This window comes from Somniosus microcephalus, chromosome 11, assembly GCF_052327205.1.
Source record: "Somniosus microcephalus isolate GS21.2 chromosome 11, FLI_Smic_1.0, whole genome shotgun sequence".
Classification (NCBI taxonomy): domain Eukaryota; kingdom Metazoa; phylum Chordata; class Chondrichthyes; order Squaliformes; family Somniosidae; genus Somniosus; species Somniosus microcephalus.
Genome location: NC_140997.1, coordinates 212,726,160 through 212,745,811, shown reverse-complemented (window position 1 = coordinate 212,745,811; position 19,652 = coordinate 212,726,160). Strand labels below are relative to the sequence as shown.

The window sequence follows — 19,652 nt, the reverse complement described above, 5'->3', positions numbered from 1 at the left end:
ACCAGCTGTCCCCCTCCATCACACAACGCTGTCTACTTTCCCACCCGCTGCCAGAAACCCTTTCTGCTCCCACTGCACCATCAAAATTATTGTTCTTCTGATCTTGACCATCGACCTTCTTTCCTATCTATCCATTGCCACCAACCACCTCTCCTGTCATTTCCCCATTGCTTTCATGCATTCCGTGCTGCCTATTCTGACTGTGCGACTGTAAATATATATAGCATTGCAGTACTGTACATTGATTACAGTCACTTACACCAGTTTCACTGTTTTTGCACCAACATCTTCCACAGCTCTAAACCCCAAAAAGCAGGTCCTGAACACTTGGGTCTGAATTTTAACATTAAAGATTGAGTGGGTTTGGGAGTAGGTGGGTAGTTAAAGCGCTGAAATTGATAGCGTGTCAGGAAGCTGGCTTCCACCTTTAACTCGAGCGAGTTAGGCTGTGAGTGAGATCTACCCTCGGGAGAAGCAGGTTACCTATTTAAACCAATTAAGAACGAGTTACAAGGCTATTAAGAGCTTTGTTTACGTATGGTTTGAGCTTTTACTGGGTGTCCATGGGATTCCCGGGCTTGCTGAACCTGGACAGTGAAAGTAAGGCGAGAGCAGAGCGGCAATTGAGGGAGCTAAACAAATAACTCAAAATATCCCACAAGTACTCAGATTTCACACCTGCTTCCTTGCCTAAGGGAAAGGCTTTTGCTGACACCACTTGTTCTGAGAGTTTGCTTTCAGGAGTTTGCAGGGTACAGGAAACTTTGTGCTATCCGGCACCGACGGGACCGAGCTACTGCCAATTTTTTTAAAGCTCCGGATGCCTGAGTGGGTTATCTACCCAGGCTATATTTAACAAAGAAAAATGTAAAAATCAAGAAATGTGCAATATACAGTAATTGGGTACTGTACTCACCTACAGAATGTTGTGTTAAATGGATGGTGAAAGATACTTGATTAAGTACAGTACTGCCAGTTGATGGTAATCCATAACTCTATTAACTTAACAGTAAAACAAAACTTATAAACGACTGTGCAGTGCACCAAAACTTAAACGACTGTACAGTACAGTATAAAGTACTGTACGGTGGTTGACTGTACACTTATTCCAAGACAACTATTTCATCAGGAATATCCATGCCAGCTGGGTCATCAGGATCATGCACTTCAACAGATTCTTCAGGCACTTCCACTGCTCCAACTCTTTTGGAAGGTTTCTTAAACATGTCCCGATGTCTGCTTGCTTCGTGGACGCTTGCCTTTTTTGTAGAAAGTTGGAATGCAGAACATGGAGCTGCATAACTTCTTGGGCAGAATAGCAAGAATGGCTTTCAGCAAATATAAGTAATCCTTCAAAATATTCTGCAGCTTTAGCCCAAGAAACCTTTCTCACTTCATAAATCTCATCCTCGTCAGTTTCCATCACACTTTCCTTTTTTTTCTTTGGATTCAAAACATTATCCATTACTTCATCATCACATAGCGAATGCACAACAGCAACTTCTCTATCTGCATCAACCCACTGCTGAATATCACATTCACTGAGGTGATGTAGAGGGTTTGCTGGGCCTACATCATTCACCATGTCAGCCATTTCCATTACTGCAGTCTTCCACGGACGAAGATTGAACCCATGAAATTCCTCCTCTGAAGAAGAACCTTCAGCAAACATTACAGAAAGCAACAATTTGCACAGGCTTGTCTCAAAGTGTGACCTTTCACCAATTTCCAGGAACATGCAACATTAAAGATGGCATCTTTAAGATTGTATGCCTTCTGAAATGCTTGTATACCTGTATTGTCATCTTGGTTTATCAGTCTACGTAGGAAGTCTTTCTTGTAATGACACTTCAGATTTTGGATAATGCCCTGGTCCATGGGTTGTATGAGAGAAGTTACATTTGGTGGCAAATAAATGGTGAAAATATTTCCCGAAAGCAACTTTGATTTATGCGGATGGGCTCTACAATTATCAAGCAATAAAATGCATTTGCTATCTTCAGGTTTCCCTATTCTACGGAAATGTCCCCTCACAGATGGAACAAAAGTATGATGGAACCAATTTGAAAAGATTTCCTTATCCATCCAAGCATTTGTTTGAGCTTTGTACTCAACAGGTAAGTGCCTCACATTCTTAAATGCACGGGGATTTTTATACTTCCCAATGACGAGAAGTTTAACCTGGTGTGATCCAGCAGCGTTTGCACGTTAGCACGGTTACACGATCCTTATTTTTCTTGTAACCTGCAGCATTAGCCTCACTAGCCCTAGCAAGTGTTGATTCTGGCAAACACCTCCAAAATAAGCCAGTTTCATCGGCATTGTATATCTGTGCTGGCGACAAATTATGTTGCTTCACAATCTGATTGAAATATTCGCAGTATTCTTCTGCGGCGTCGTGATCAGCTGATTTCTTCTCCCCGGAAACATCGAGTCGTCGTATCCCGTGCCGTGCCTTGAAGCATGATAGCCATCCATCAGAGAAAGCACACTTCTCAGTGAGCTCCATCTTTGCATAGAAATCCTTCCCTTTCTCGATTAGCATGGGTCCGGAAATCGGAACACCCTCTGAACGCTTCAGACAAAACCACTCATAAAGCACGGTATCCAGCTCTTCAAGCTTAGGCTTATGAAGCGTGTGCCGTTTCTCTACACTGTTAGGTGTCTCCGAGCTTGCATAAAACTTGAGCAGCTTATCCTTCTGCACTTTGATGTCGTACATTGTTGACGAACCGATTTTGAATTCATTCATAATGTGCGCACGCTTCGCTCCCAATTCTAGTCGTTTACATATAATCGATTTTCTGCTTTAAAGTTAACACCACTCTCTTCCTTTTGGTTGGATGATCTTTTGGGATTTCCATAATTCAACCCAATGAGTTGTAACAATGTTGGAGAAACACAGTACTGGAACCCTGAAAAATGACTGATCAGAAGGGGCTATCCGGCAGCATGGGAGTGAGACTCCACATGCAGGGTTTCTGAGGTGTTCCGACTTCCGATAGCGCCAAGAGGCCGAGTAGTGGCAGTTTGGAGAACTACCCCCACTGATGAACTCGGCAACCGTTGGAGACTCGGACTCGTAACCGGCAACATTGCCGGTTACTGAGGTGCGGTTTTCGGAGCGCGGTTTTGCCGGTAGCTCGAGAATGCCGGATTCCTGACCTCCGGATAGCACAAAGTTTCCTGTATTTCTACAACTTTGGAAGTCACTGTCACTACACTGGAGGATTGTGCATCTGATCTCCACTTTACATCTGTCGTATCAGATCAGCATGGCTGCCGCTTATGCTGTTTTATCATGGACCTCAGATGAGGACCAAGATGAGCAGCAGCAGCCTTCTCCTCACCGACCTGCCACTCCACAAGAGAGAGGCGACGAGCACAGGGGTGCACCTCGCAGGAGGCGATACCCCCAACACAGAGGATCAGCTTCCTGGACATGACTGAACACCAGTGCCTCAGGACGCTCAGGCTATCGTGTGAGGATTGTGGCAGACATTTATAGCCTGATGGAAGAAGACCTACTGCCAAATAAACCTGGTGGATATGCCTTACCAGTGGCTGTCAAAGTGACCACCACCACCTTCAAGTTCTTCGCCTCGGACTCCTTACAGGGATCTGCAGGAGATATTTGCAGGATCTTGCAGTCGGCCGCCCACAAATGCATCACCCAGGTGACCGATGCCATGTTTGCCAGGGCAGGCACTTATATACACTGCCGCCGATGAAGCCAGTCAGAATGAGCGGGCGGTCGACTTTGCGGCTCTGGCTGTGGCTTCCCACAGGTGCACGGAGTCATCGACTGCACACGTGGCCATCAAGGCACCCCCAGATCACCCAGGAGTGTTCGTGAACCACAAGGGCTTCCACGCCATCAATGTGCAGCTCGTCTGCAACCACAAAAAGATCATGCATGTGTGCGCCAGATTCCCAGGGAGCTGTCGTGATTCATTCATCCTGTGCCAGTCCACCCTCCCTCAGCTCTTCGCACTTCCGACCAGACTTACTGGTTGGCTGCTTGGAGACAAGGGGTATCCATTGAAGACGTGGCTGATGACACCCTTGAGGAGGCCAAGCAATGAGGCTGAAGAGCGCTACAATCAAAGCCATATGATGACGAGATATGTAACAGAGCAGGCAATCGGGATGCTGAAGATGCGCTTCAGATGCCTGGACAGATCTGGAAGAGCCCTTCAATAAGCACCAGCCAGGGTCTCCAGACTGATCGTGGTATGCTGCACTATGCAAAACACAGTGCAGCAGCGAGGACTGGAGCTGCAGGAGGAGCAAGACACAGAGCCTCTTCGGAGGAGGAATTTGATTTGGACGTGGCACCAGCAGCGGCGCACATTGCTGCTCAGGATGGCCTCAATGTCGAGATTTAGTTCGGTTGCACCATTGCACCCAGATGCTGAATCAACTCGCCCCCCAGAGAGCACTTTGCTGCACATCAGTGGGGCGATGAACGGCCAAGTCTAGGTTTCTATTCATCCTAGTTAAGGTGGCATTCAGAGTGTGCAAGCTGCTGGCGAGAGCAAGCATGCACTCGTTTGAATGCTGAGTTTGATGCTCCATGCAGGTGGCTACCCTTTCCATGGACGAACACATCATAGCCATGGCCTGCGACATCACGCCAGTCATGCTGGAGATGGGACTCCTCCTTTCTCCCTGCAAGCAAGCACATCACGACTGGAAATCCTGCCAGAGCCTCACACAAATTCTGTTGCTCCTCCAGAATCACCCTCTTTGTCGACGACCCTCGAGGTTCAGCATCTTCGTCCAGCTGAGCAGAGCTTGGAGTGTCTTGTGCCCTCCGATGAGGACTCTCCACTGCTGTCCCTATCTGCACCTGCTCACGTGATGTGTGAGCCATCAGGTGACAACACTACTTTCTGACATACTGGTCCCACCGGCATGTGTGTATCTGCACTGGTGTTTGGTGTGCACGGGTCCTGTGATGGTGCACCCCGAGTCCGCGACCTCCCCTGAGGAGTCTTCCTCCTCTGGGTGGACTGTCTGGGGGACACTGGATAGGCCTGTGGGAGAGTAAAGACATTAGAACTGTTAAGATGTTTTAAGTGAGCATTATGCACGTGATCATATTTCATTGACTGCTGACACCAAGTCAATGAGTGAGTGTTGTGTGCCATGCGGCTGTGTGATATATAATTCGGTCACCGGGTAGCTGGGAGTTCCCCGTCTCTCCATCTCCCACCGCCAGCAACTCTACTGGTCTCCAGCACCTCCTCCTCTGCTACAATCAGTGGTGTCATGACCGGAGGGCCTCCTCTGGTTCTCTATTACTCCTGGCTGTTCTGTGCTCTCTTCTCCTGCAAGGAGGGAAACAAGAGACCTTTGAGTGAGAGTTGTGGAATGAGTAGAAGGGATGGATGGGCAACATCTGTAGAGGATGACGATGAGATGTGTGACATTGCATTAAGATGAGGGCGAGCGCCAGTGGTGGATGGTTGGATGGGGATGTGAGTAAGTGCATAGACAGAGAGGGATGGGTGCGCCTGCAAGGTAGGTTGGTGTGAGGAGTGATGTGCAGGAGTAGGCTTGGGAAGGCAGCGAGGTTGGGGTGACACGCACATCAGGATGTAGTTGAATGTGGCATTGTACTCACCTTTCCTGACCTCACGAGATCATTAAATCTCTTTCTGCACTGGATCCACAACTTGGCTACCATACTCCTACTGCTCACTTCTGTCAAGATCTCCAGCCATACCTTCTTGGTCTCGGAAACTGGCCTCTTCCTCCTGTCAACAGGGAATAGGACCTCCTTGCGGGCCCCGACTCTTTGGAGCAGAAGGAGGCATCACTGAATCTCGGGGCAGTTTTTTTAGGCATGAGCCTGCATTTTCTATTCTCCAGCAATATAAATTTCTTTAGGAACAAGCAATTCACTATCAGCACAATCCGCTCTCTTCCCCACCAACCTCTCTCGTACCTCCACCAACCTTCAACTGTCATCTGTGCACAGTTCCTTTAAATACCGGAGCCGAGCTGGAGCCATGCGTGACGTCATCATCCTGTTAACTGGTGGGGAAACCCGGAAGTCGGATTCAATTGCAGTGGCTTTGTTAAAATGTCACTGCAAAACGTGTCTCTTCAACTTCCTAGTTCCCAACGCGATCCAGGACTCCCCTGCTGCCAGCGCATCGCAAAGGTAAAAATTCTGGCCTAGATCTCTGAAGTTTTGAACCCCTAAAGATTGTATCCACTTGTACCTAAAACTGCTTCTTTACAAAAAGTGTAACTGAAAATCAAAGTGATTACCAACCAGAAAATAAATTCAAAATAATATACATTTATAAAACAAAACCCTACATTAAAAAATTTGATACGATTTTTAATTCTTTTATGAGGCAGAGCAGAGAAACTCGCTGATGGGATAAAAAAAAAATCACACGAAGCTCTCATCTGCAGTACCATTTTTCCAGACAATTTGTTCAGCCAACTATTGTATTACCTTAAATTCTCTGTGTCTATTGTTGCCATATTAGCGTGCATATTCCACACCACCAGAACAAAACTGATCTTTAAGTAGGGGTGCACATTGTCCTCCATACGTTTAAAAACTACAGGCAGCAAAATATCAAGCTACAAAACTGTGCGTCTCCCATCCTATGTCAGCAAAATGAAAATCTGCAAAATATTTTTTCATCACACAAACCAACTAGACTCAAGTGTCCCTTTTTAATTGGTGAGTAAAGTCTTCTACATCGTGGACAGAGTTCAAGATTGATCAGTAATTCAATAATTTTGGGATAATAGATTTTCATTTTGCTCTCTGCTCTGTTTAAAGTCAGTTCTTCATCATCATACTTTACAGGAGAGTTCACAGATCCAGCTGTGAAAAATAAGAGGGTGTCTGATCTGGAAACGACTTTTGAGCTGCAATTATGTGATCATTGCCTTCCTCTGTGATATGAAACTGCCCCCTAGTGACCACCTTTAAATCTTTTCCCCTCACTGTGAACGAACCGAACGTTCCATCAGGAGAGAAAGGCGGTTCTAAACAGTATTGCACATTTTTACCTTTTATCTGCTCAACTGTATTGTCCAAATCTACCATTTAACGGTCTCTTGCACGTTTACACTGGGCCTTAATTTCTGTCAACTGCAGAAACCCTTTCCAAGTTAGCCAGCCACACACACACTGCCTCGGGTGCCTTGTGCTTGATCAGCCTCTCCTTAAAAGGAGTTTCACTTTCAAAAATAAAAAAGTGTCAACGGGCTTACATGAGTGATGGCCCTTTGGGTAAAGTACTAGATATTGCGGGGCATCAGGGAGGGGGGAGAGTTACCTGGACACTTTGATCCAGGAGGCAGTCATACCCCTTAGGTTCAGTAGTGGTTAGTGGTCAAGGACAGGAGGGTGTGACTGCAACTCAGACAGGTAAGGGGCCCCCAGGTGAAGTGCTGGAGGAGCCTCAGCATTTGTCCTTATGAGCTTCTTGCTGCCTGTGTGGATGAGGGAAAAGCCTGCAGGATGGATGAACAAGCTGACCATGGCATCATGGTGCAGGAGGCCATTCAAGTGGGGGAGTGAAAGGGAATGTAGTTGTGGTAGGGGACAGTATAGTCAGAGGGATAGATACTGTTCTCTGTAGCCACGACCGGGAGTTCCTAAGGTTGTGTTGCCTGCCCGGTGACAGGGTTAAAGACATCTCCTCGCGGCTGGAGAAGAACTTGCAATGGGAAGGGGAGGATCCAGTTGTCGTGGTTCACGTAGGAACCAACGACATAGGTAGAACTGGGAATGAGGTTCTGCTGAGAGAGTTTGAGAAGTTGGGGTCCAAATTAAAGAGCAGAACCTCAAAAGGTAATAATCTCTGGATTCTTACCCGAGCCACATGTCAATTGGCATAGGGATAAGCAGATTAGAAGGTTAAATGCGTGGTTCAAAGAGTAATGTGGGAGGCAGGGGTTTTGCTTCATGGGGCACTAGTACCAGTACTGGGGAAAGAGGGAGCTGTTCCGTTGGGACGGTCTCCACTTAAACCAGGCGGGAACCAGTATCCTGGCGAATTGAATAACTAGGGCAGTAGACAGGGCTTTAAACTAATGAAGTGGAGGGGGGAGGATTCAGGAAAGAGTAAATTTAAAAGCAGCGAGAGAAATGTCAAGGCTCTAGAGCAGAGTTTTGGGTAAAAATAAGCAGAGTGGGTCAGGAAGGGACAGAGAGAGTAACAAAGGTAACAGGGCATCAGTGACTCAGGTGACATCAGGGAAACATAGAAAAAAGTCAAAGCTAAAGGCACTATATCGGAATGCGCGAAGCATTCGCAACAAAATAGATGAATAGCCATTACGGAGACGTGGTTGCAATGTGGCCACGGTTGGAAACTAAATATTCCAGGATACTTAACTTTTAGAAGAGATAGGCAAAATGGAAAAGGAGGAGGGAGTAGCCCTGATAATAAAGGATGGGCTAAAGACAGTAGAGAGAAAGGATCTTAGTCTGAAAATCAAGAAGTAGAATCAGTTTGGGTGGAGCTAAGAAACAGCAAGGGGCAGAATACATTGGTGGGAGTTGTTTATAGGCTCCCAAACAGTGGTTACAATGTAGGGCAGAGTATAAATCAGGAAATTAGAGGTGCATGTAACAAGGGTAATACATAATCATGGGGGACTTTAATCTATATATAGACTGGGCAAACCAAATTTGCAGTAATAGTGTGGAGGATGAATTCATGGAATGTATGCAAGATAGTTTTCTAGATCAGTATGTTGAGGAACCAACTAGGGAACAGGCTATTTTAGATCGAGTATTGTGCAATGAGAAAGGGTTAATTAATAACCTTGTAGTAAAGGGGCCTTTAGGGAAGAGCGACCATAATGAGAATTTTATAAAGTTTGAAAGTGATTTATGTAGTTAAATCTGAAACTAGGATCTTAAATCTAAACAAAGCAAACTACGTAGGTATGAGGGGTGAGTTGGCTAAGGTAGATTGGGAAGCTACATTAAAAGGTATGACAGTAGACAAGCAATGGCTAGCATTTAAAGAATGAATACATAATTTACAACAAATATACGTTCCTTTAAGGCACAAAAACCAGGAAAAGTGGTTCAACCGTGGCTAACAAGAGAAGTTAAAGATAGTATTAGATCAAAGGAAGAGGCTTATAACGTTGTCAAAAAGAGCAGCACGCCTGAGGATTGGGAGGATTTTAGAATTCAGCAAAGGAGGTCCAAGAAATTGAGAAAGAAAGAGAAAAATAGAATGAGAGTAAACTAGTGAGAGACATAAAAACAGACTATAAAAGCTTGTATAGGTATGTAAAAAGGAAAAGATTAGCGAAAGTAAATGTGGGTCCCTTACAGGCTGAGACAGGAGAAGTTATAATGGGGAATAAGAAAATAGCAGGGAAATTAAACAAATACTTTTTGTCTGTCTTCACGGAAGACGAGGCAAAAAACCTATCGCATATAGTGGAGAACCAAGGGTCTAGCGAGAATGAGGAACTGAAAGAAATTAGTATTAGTAAAAAAATAGTACTGGAGTAATTAATGGGACTGAAAGCCGATAAATCCCCTGGACCTAATGGCCTACATCCTAGGGTTTTGAAAGAGGTGGTTATAGAGATAGTGAATGCATTGGCTGTCATCTTCCAAAATTCCATTGATTCTAGAACGGTTTCCGCGGATTGGAAAGTAGCAAATATAACCCCACTATTTAAGAAAGTAGGGAGATAGAAAACGGGGAATGACAGACCAGTTAGCCTGACATCAGTAGTAGGGAAAGTGCTAGAATCTATTATTAAGGACGTGGTAACAGGGCACTTAGAAAATAATAATAGGATTGGGCAGAGTCAACATGGATTTATGAAAGAGAAATCATGTTTGATAAATCCGTTAGAGTTTTTTGAGGTTGTACCTAGCAGAATAGATAAGGGGGAACCAGTGGATGTGGTGTATTTGGATTTTCAGAAGGCAATCGATAAGGTTATTAAACAAAATTAGGGCTCATGGGATTGAGGGTAATACACTAGCATGGACTGAGGATTGATTAACGGACAGAAAACAGAGAGCAGGAATAAACAGGTCATTTTTGGGTTGGCAGGCTGTAACTAGTGGGGTACTGCAAGGATCAGTGCTTGGGCCTCAGCTATTCACAATCTATATCAATGATTTGGATGAGGGGATCAAATGTAATATATCCAAGTTTGCTGATAATACAAAGCTAGGTGGGAATGTAAATTATGAGGAGGATGCAAAGAGGCTTCAAGGGGATATAGACAGGCTAAGTGAGTGGGCAAGAACATGGCAAATGGAATATAATGTGGAGAAATGTGAAGTTATCCACTTTGGTAAGAAAAATAGAAAAGCAGAGTATTTTTTAAATGGTGAGAGATTGGGAAATGTTGGTGTTCAGAGGGACCTGGGTATACTTGTACACAAATCACTAAAAGTTAACATGCAGGTACAACAAGTAATTAAGAAAGCAAATGGTATGTTGGCCTTTATTACAAGAGGATTTGAGTACAAGAGTAAAGATGTCTTACTGCAATTATATAGGGCCCTGGTGAGACCACACCTGGAGTATTGTGTACAGTTTTGGTCTCCTTACCTAAGGAAGGATATACTTGCCATAGAGGGAGTGCAACGAAGGTTCACCAGACTGGTTCCTGGGGTGGGGGGATTGTCCTATGAGGAGAGATTGAGTAGACTAGGCCTATATTCTCTAGAGTTTAGAAGAATGAGAGGCGATCTCATTGAAACATTCTTACCGGGCTTGACAGGGTAGATGCAGAGAGGATGTTTCCCCTGGCTGGGGAGTCTAGAACCAGGGGTCACAGTCTCAGAATAAGGGGTCGGCCATCTAGGACTGAAATGAGGAGAAATTTCTTCACTCAGAGGGTGGTGAATCTTTGGAAAGGCTGTGGAGGCTCAGTCGTTGAGTATATTCAAGACAGAGATTGATAGATTTTTGGATATTAAGGGAATCAAGGGATACGGGGATAGTGCAGGAAAGTGGAGAGGAGGTAGAATATCAGCCCTGATCTTATTGAATGGCAGAGCAGGCTCGAGGGGCCGAATGGCCTACTCCTGCTCCTTTTTCTTATGTTCTTATAACTGGTGCCCATAAAAACATAGCCCAGCAAAGATTCATGACTTCGATGAAGAAACAGAGAGCTGTCTATCCAAGTTTGCTAAAGACATTAAGCTAGGTGGCATAGTATGCAGTGTAGATGGGAAGCAGTAAATTTCAAAGGGAGATTGATAGAAAAGTGATTGGGCAAAACTGGCAACTGTAGTTCAATGTGGGGAAATGCAAGGTCATCCACTATGGACCCAAGAAAGATAGATCGGAGTATTTTCTAAATGGCGAGAAGCTAGGAACTGTGGAGGAGCAGAGAGATTTAGGGGTCCATGTATAGAAATCACTGAAAACTAGTGGACGGGGACAAAAAATAATTTCAAAGGTTAAAGGAATGTTAGCCTTCATCTGGAGGGTGCTGGAATACAAAGGGTGGAAGTTATGCTATAGTTGTATAAAGCTCTGGTTAGACCACATCTGGAGTCCTGCCTCAGATCTGGGCACTGCACCTCAGAAAGGATATATTGGCCTTCGAGGGGTGCAGCGCAGATTCCCCAGAATGGTACCGGGACTAAAAGGGTTACAATATGAGGAAAGGTTGCATAGACTAGGCATGTATTACTTAGAGTACAGAAGATTAAGGGGTGATACAATTGAGGTCTTTTACGATGATTAGCGCATTTGATACGGTTCAGGTCAGCCATGATCTAACTGAATGGCAGAGAGGCTCGAGGGGCTGAATGGCTGACTCCTGTTCCTATGTTACCTCCATACGGAATTCTGGCTGCTTACATTTTTTTTTAATTTACTGATGAAAAATGCAATTATCCACATCTGGATTATGGGTAATTGGACAACAGGCACGCGTGCGTATTCCGTTTACTTTTTTAATTGGTTCACTACATTGCCTGGGCATTAAAAGTGATGCAGCTCCGATCAGTCCCAGCTCTCAATTTGTAAATCTCTCTCTGCCAGTTCAATTCCATTCATTTCATAGTTATGATGCAATTTCAATACTCTACATTTAAATTTAATTGCATTTTTCTGCGCAATTCAGTCCAATCAAAACAGTCTATAAATCTTTTGCTGCATACTCTGTCTGCTGCTCCTTCCCTATTTGAATGCAGTCAGCAAATTTGACACGGTCTTGTATATCCATATCATTGATGCAGATTACAATCAACAGGGGTCAAAGCATTGACCCCTCCAAGACTCCAATCAGCACCTCAACTGATTCCAACATTACACCTCTTTCAAGAACTCTTTTAGCAAAGTTTTTATATCCAGAGAACAAGATAAATGTTTTCAGAGGTTTGTGAGGCTGTGGAATTCACTACCAGAGTTAGTGACTGAACCAGAGACTATATCAACCATGAATAGGTTAGATAGGTCATTGAAGGAAAGGGGGCATAAAGGGATATGGGAACAGAGCAGGCACAAGGGATTAGGACGACTGCTCACACGGAGCATAAACACCAACATGGACTTGAGCTGAATGGCCTACTTCTGTGTTATCCATGTCCTAACCTCGGTGCCTGTGGAGTTTAGTTTAATTGGAAATCATTCATGCAAATCTTTATCAAAGATTCTCTTTGAAAATCCAATTAAACTGTACCATCAGAAATTGCTGGAAAAACTCAGCAGGCCAGACAACATAACAAAGGGTTTTCACCCGAAACGTTGACTCTATTTTCTCTTCACGGATGTTGCCTGGCCTGCTGAGTTTTTCCAGCATTTTCTGTTGTTATTTCGGATTTCCAGCATCCGCAGTATTTTGCTATCAAACGGTACCATAGATTGGTTTACTATCTATTTTACTTGTAATGTCCTCAAAGTTAATAATTGTCAGGCAAATTTATGCAGGTTTTTAAAAAAAAATGAAGTTATTACTATAGGTCTCCTTCAGCCAGAGCTGTGCAACAGGATTCCTGTATGAGAATAGCCAGTGCACTGTAAATTTCCTTCTCAGGCCCCTTCAGAACCTTAGAATGTGCATTATCTGGTTCAGAGGACTTGTTAGCATTAAGTCGCTTTAACTTATCAAATATCTCTCCTGCACAGACTTCAAATCCCTTTAGAATACCAGCTATACTACAAAAATTAGCAAGTTAGTTCTATCCTCTTTGATGAATACTTTCCAGAAAATATTTACCTGTTTTAGCTCCACTTTTATCTTTTAGAATTGTAACTTCCTGCCTAACTGCTCTTTCACTGTGATGGCAGTTAAAGATCAGTAGCACTAGTGATTTGCCCATAGCCACGCTCTGGTTAGATGGAAGAAATGGTATTTCTTTTAGCTGTGTTTATTGCAGCAACAGTGAGGTTACATCATCACCTCTGGAACAAGAAAAACAGGCAATCTTTCTGGGGGGGGGGGGGGGGGGGGGAAAGAATAGCAGGTGTTACCCATGGACTGGGGTGGGTGTGAGAGCCTTATAAACTCAAGCGTTTTATAAAATATTTACAGATTATGCTATATAAATGCAAGTTGTTATATGTTTAGCATCTTTCACTATTCTCATCTCTTGGATCCTTTTTGCACTTAACATCTTAAATCGCTTAACAAAAAAAATCAAGTTAAGATGTTAAAGGCGCTATAGAAATGAGAGTTGTTTTTAAAACAAATTCCTATGCACCTCTCAGAATTTGTTTCTTTTTTGTCACTTGAATAGTTATTTTTCTTTCTTATTCCTGTTTTAATTGTTTGCAATTGCTTTCATCCATCATGGAACTGCTTGTTTAGCTTGAGCAAAGCGTGATGAATAGCCCCCACTTTATTAGTGTGTATTTCATTTATCGCGCTGTGTTTTACAACATTCCGGTTTAGCAGTACATTGTACTATGTTGAGGTTTTGGGTTGTTAAGGCTGGAACAGGATGATCCATCCAGTGTACAGCAGAGTAACTATTCTCTCCTCGCTCGGCAGGGACGGAGCTACCATTATCTGGTTCCAAGGGAAGGCCAGGATCTATTTGTACATTATCGGAGATTGCAGTCCCTTTTTCATTATTTGAAGGGACAGCTCCTTGAATTTTGGCTGCACTTTTTCCCCAACCATGTTCATCTTTGACCTCCTGGTACTCAGAGCGAGCAAGTCAAAGGATTGGCTGGTGGATATGCTCCTGGACCTGGAAAAAAATCATATACAGGTCCAGAATGTTTAGGATCACTGTGTCTCCACATGCCTGCGCATGTTTAGAGCGTTAGTGTGTGCTCGAGTGACCATGGAATACAAAGCTTTCTGCGACTGGTGGGCACCAGAGTGGGTCAATTGGATAATCAACCCAAATTGGAGAATTATGAGTTAAACATGGGACAGGCTGATGGGACAGAGGGTCTTTACCTGTCCGTCATTGTTCGTGAACCTGGAATTATGTAATTTTTAAACAGGTATAAGCCATCCAGTATTTTATTTGTGTCACTGTTAATGACAGATCTAAAATAAGGCTTCTAGGAAGTTAGCTCCAGGGTCAGGCAGTGGAACTTTGCCATTGGCTCAGAGACAGTGAGGGAGGGATGGATGTGCTGATCCCTCCCTTGCAAGGACAGAGCAGGGGAAGCGGAAATCCAATGGGTTTAAGGCAGGGAAATCTAGTGAATAAAACGGAAGCAAGTCTGAGAGACAGCTTTTCCCCTTTCCCTATAGTTATGCAGTGACTGTGCAGCTTTTTTGTCTGTAACCGAACTGTCGGTTAGGGAAGGAAATAGCTATGTGGTTATTGTAAATAAACTTTGTTCCGTTCTCTAAAGAAAATCCACTCAGACTGTGTTGATTGTGTTCCACTCTGCATTCAGAACCTTGGGTGAAGGTGGCCCCAACATTGCCCCTAGCAAGTAGACTGCTTTTCCCTTACATTTGGATACTTTTTATTGTTATTTGCAGGGATTAGGTCAAAATTATCCCTAGTGAGCGTCACTATACATCGAGGCTGAATTCTTGAATGAGTAATGTGTGGGTGCCTACAAGTCTGCAGAGAAGTCAGCATAACCGTCAATTTTTTCCTTTTGCTTTGAGGGAGTGGGCTGGTGCCTGCCGACAGTGCTGTGAAACACCAGGACAAAGAAACCTAAATGCTCTCCTACCTCCTCTTTAATTTTGAGGAAAATATGCATCACACATACCTAGCACTGGTTAACAACTTTCCCATCCGCTTGAGAACTTGATCATGGGTGCTCTCAAAAACCCTTCTCCAACATAAAATTGGTGTTGGTAGATTTTCATTCCTCGTCAGAATATGGAATGTTACCCATCACAGTCAGGAGAACTGGTGAAACTTGTTCAAGGAGAGCTTGTTTAGTTCTAATGGGTGTGTCAACATTTTGGGATTTTTGACTATTTTAACCCAAGAGGAATTTTGGGGTAATTAATACAACAATTAAATTAAATTCAGCTCTGCAGAGGTTCAATCCATAACAGGCAGCGTCTGGGGAAAAGTGATTGGATTTAGGACATACAGAATTCGGCCCAGTTGAATAATGTGTTTTACCTACCACTTCAGTTTGAGACAATTGAGATTCATTAATGCATCCCAGAGAGATTAGGTGATATGCTGGGATGGCTTAATTCATGTGAGCGCAGCAGGGAGTGTTGCCAGGGAAGCTCACTCCTAGCAGGGCAGTAGGCGGTTTCATTGGCAGCTCAATTGGCCAAATCCTAGGAATACAGCGCTGAGGGCGTATCATAGGTCCAACTATTGGCTTCCTGTCGAATGAAGAAAGGACAGAGAGAAACAATGGGGTAGATTTTCCTGGAGCCGTCAGGCAGGGTTTCAGGCGTGTTGGGGGGGGGGGGGGGGGGGAAATCCCGAAGTCGGGGGTCTCAACACCATCCCGCCTCCACGCAAGTTTCACAGGAGGCGGGTACCCACCCCGCACTGGGGCCCGCCGACCCGAAGCGGGAAGGGATTAGTGCCAATTAACTGCCTGTTAACAGGTAGTTAACAGGCAGTTTTTAGCCTAATCCCTATTTTGAGGGGTGTCGTGTGGAATTCCTGACGGCTCCAAACCACGCCAGGTTAGAGCAGTCAGGCCGTCGAGTTGAAGGACTTGGAGGGGTCGCGATGTCGGTGTTCAGGTGAGTGATGGGTGCATAAGTGCAAAAGTAAGACTGTTTGGTGTGTGTAAAATGTTAAAAGAAGTTTAAATTACCTGTACTTACCTTAACAGCCTTTCTTCCTCTAGGTTTTGGGAGCCCATCACTCAGCCGGCACTGAAAGCAAAATAGCTGCGATTTGTCAAAAGTGACAGCCTTCAGCTTTCATTGCCGGTGACAATTCTAACTGAGTCTGTGTAGAAGGACTCAGGTTAGAAGTCAGACTGTCAGTGTTTGACAGCTTCAAACAGCTGTGAAACACTGATATTTCATCTGTCAAAACCTCTTGACAGATGAAATTTCAGTCTGTGACGTCACCTGTTGCCGGGTGGCTCTTAATTGGCCTGCTGAGCCCGCTGGGCGGGCTCAACAAGGTCAATCAAGGGAAAATCGCGCGGATTGGCCGGACGCCGATGTAGGCGGGGCTAAAACCCGAAAGTTGTAGTCCCGCCTCCTTCCCGACAGCTTAAGGAAAATCGACCCCAATATGAGAGACCTGGTAAGAAAGTCAGACACGGGACTGAGGGCTTCTTTCTTAAGCTTAGTGTTGATCCGTTTCAAATAAATTATATTTAGTGCAAACCAAAAATTTGCAACAGGGAACTCCAGCCCTCTGTTAGCGACTCCGTTATTTACCACTGAAGTTATCCAGCAAAATATTATTTATTTTGTCTCTCCAGATTATTTTGCTGTGGCTATGTGCTAATGGTTCTTACCTTCCTGGTTGATCCGGCCCCAGGTAACAGTGGTTAGAAAGGAACTGAGAGCACCCCTGGGTCCTTGTCTAGTAATTGTGTCAGACAGCAAGACAGTGTTATTTAAATCCAAGTGCACAATCAGTTTTGACCTTTTGCAGTTCAAAGCTGTGGGAATCTTGGCGATTTGATTTGAAACAGATTCCGCACACTCGGTGTCTCGATCTGCAGGAAGCAATGCCATTTGTGATTTTAGTATTAGATGCTGTACAAGTCAATTATTTTATCGTAAGTGCATAATTCTTCGCAGTCATTGCCACTATTTAATTCTTCTCTGTTTCTGGCCATAGAGGATTTCTTCATCAAATTCCTGGTTTCAGCACTGATCCAGAGATGTAGATTATGGAATGGGCTGGTTGGGCCTCAAAGACCTTCAGGAAAAAAGATGAAAATTCAGTAATTATCAGTATGGCTCCAGTTCGATTCTTGGTGTATTTTAATCTGAATATAAACATAGAATAAAACTAATGGATAGCAGTGAGAATTAGGAAATACACAATGGGAAATATAAACTCTTGACAATACAAGTGCAATTACAAATAATGCACAGAAGAAACACAGTGGGATTACAGTAGATACACGAAGGTGCAATATAATTGGAAATGGCCCATTAGTTCTCGACTGAACTTTGAAGTTTCCCCCACCCCCCCACCACCACAGATGCATCTGCGATTGGTAGATTGGTGAGGACGAGGTCAAGTAGGTTCTCTCACCATCTGCTGCAGGTCCAGACTGGCAGTTATATCTTTCAGGACTCAGCCAGCTCGGTCAGTTGTGGTGCTACCGAGCCACTCTTGGTGATAGACATTGAGGTCCCCCAACCAGAGTACATTCTGTGTCCTTCAGTGCTTCTTCCAAGAGGGAGTGACTTGCAGGAGGTTTGACCTGATGCCATGAGATTTCATGGGGTCTGGAGTCAATGTTGAGGACTCCCAGGTCCCCACCTTCCTGACTGTATACCACAATGCTGCCACCTCTGGTGGGTCTGTCCTGCCGGTGGATCTGTCTGGCCGGTGGGACAGAACACACCCAGGGATGGTGATGGAGGAGTTTGGGACATTGGCTGAAAGCTATGATTCTGTGGGTATGACTATGTCAGGCTGTTGCTTGACTAGTCTGTGGGACAGGTCTCCCATTTGGCACAAGTCCCCAGATGTTAGTGAGGAGGACTTTGCAGGGTCGACTGGGCTGGGTGTGCTTTTGCCGTGTCCGGGTCAATGTGGGCGGTCCGTCCATTTAAAAAAATTCTTATTGTGTTTCCTAGCGGTTTGATACAACTGAGTGACTTGCTAGGCCATTTCAGAAGGCAGTTAAGAGTCAACCACATTGCTGTGGGTCTGGAGTCACATATAGGCCAGACCAGGTAAGGACAGCAGATTTCCTTCCCTAAAGGACATTAGTGCTGTAACCATTCTATGATTCATATACAAGTCACACCTTCACAACAGTCAATCAATCCAAATCCCATCCAGCCGCCAGTACTTATACACATAATCGCTAGTTTATCAGTCAAACCAGCCCTGTTGGTACTTGCAGAAACAAGTCACTTGTATAGCTAACTAATGAATAAATAGAATTTAGTTTTCACCAACTCACTTCCAGTTCAGATCAAATCATTAGTGAACCAGATGGGTTTTTACGACAATCCGGTAATTTCATGGTCACCATTACGGATACTAGCTTTTTATTCCAGATTTATTTAATTAACTGAATTTAAATTCCCCAGCTGCCGTGGTGGGATTTGAATTCATGTCTCCGGATCATTAGGTCCAGGCCTCTGGATTACTAGTCCAGTAAAATAACCACCATGCTACCTTACTCCTGTGACTGTGTTTTACAGAACTTTATTTTTGGTCAGCTGGCTGTCTGCCACATCGTGCTGACCCAAGTCCAAACAGCTCAAGCACAGGTCAGCAAAAGCCAAGGCACCCCAAGTGTGTACGGGGTACTGCAGGAGTTTAGCCTAAAATCGCACAGCTTATAAGCACAGAGCATTGTAAAAAATCATTCTAAAAATAAGTAGCATAAATCTAAGTATTTTTGCCACTTCCGACTCCACCAAAGTCATGGGATCAGCTTCCATATATATGCCGATGACATACAGCTCTGTCTCTCCACCAGCTTTCTTGACCCCCCCACTTCCTCTCCGCTGTCAGACTGCTTGTCTGAGATCCGGTCTTGGATGCGCTGTTGCTTCCTCCAACTAAACATTGGAATTCCAAAGCTATCAGCTGTAGCTCCTGCCACAAAATCCATACCTTCACCGCCGACTCCTCTCCCTGCCTAGCTGGCTACTAATTCGGGAAGAATCAAACTGTTTGCAACCTGAGTCCTGCTTCACCCTGAGCAGAGCTTCTGACCCCCAAATCCTCTCCATCACAAAGACTGCCTACTTCCACCTCTGTAATATCAGCCACCTCTGTCTCTCTACCTCAGCTGATCTGCCACTAAAACCCCCATTTATGTCACCCCCCCGAACTCAATTACTCCAATGCTCTGCTGGTCAAGCTCCCAACCTCCACCTTCCATACTACGCACAACGCACCCAATATTATAAAATGGTTACAGCACGGAAGGCGGCCATTTGACCCGTCGAGCCTATTCCGACTCTCAGCTAGTCCCACTCCCCTGCCCTTTCCCCGTAGCCTTGCAGTTTTTTTCCTTCAGATACAGATCCAACTCCTTTTGAAAGATAAGATCGAGTCTGCCTCCACCACCCCTTCAGGCAGTGTATTCCAGATCTTAACCACTTGC

General features: G+C 44.5%; 1 protein-coding gene across 2 annotated transcripts in view; it reads right to left on the bottom strand.

Moving 5' to 3' along the window:
• LOC147111200 (uncharacterized) overlaps positions 1–19,652 on the bottom strand; it is a 42,802-nt gene that overhangs the window by 22,129 nt on the left and 1,021 nt on the right. For both annotated transcript variants that reach the window (XR_015080061.1, XM_086001865.1), the window contains exon 2: positions 16,860–17,269. Coding sequence is in view for 1 of the 2 variants with exons in the window: in XM_086001865.1 (XP_085857991.1) it covers positions 16,860–17,082 (223 nt within the window). In the remaining variant the exon portion in view is untranslated. The remainder of the gene's footprint in view (positions 1–16,859; positions 17,270–19,652) is intronic.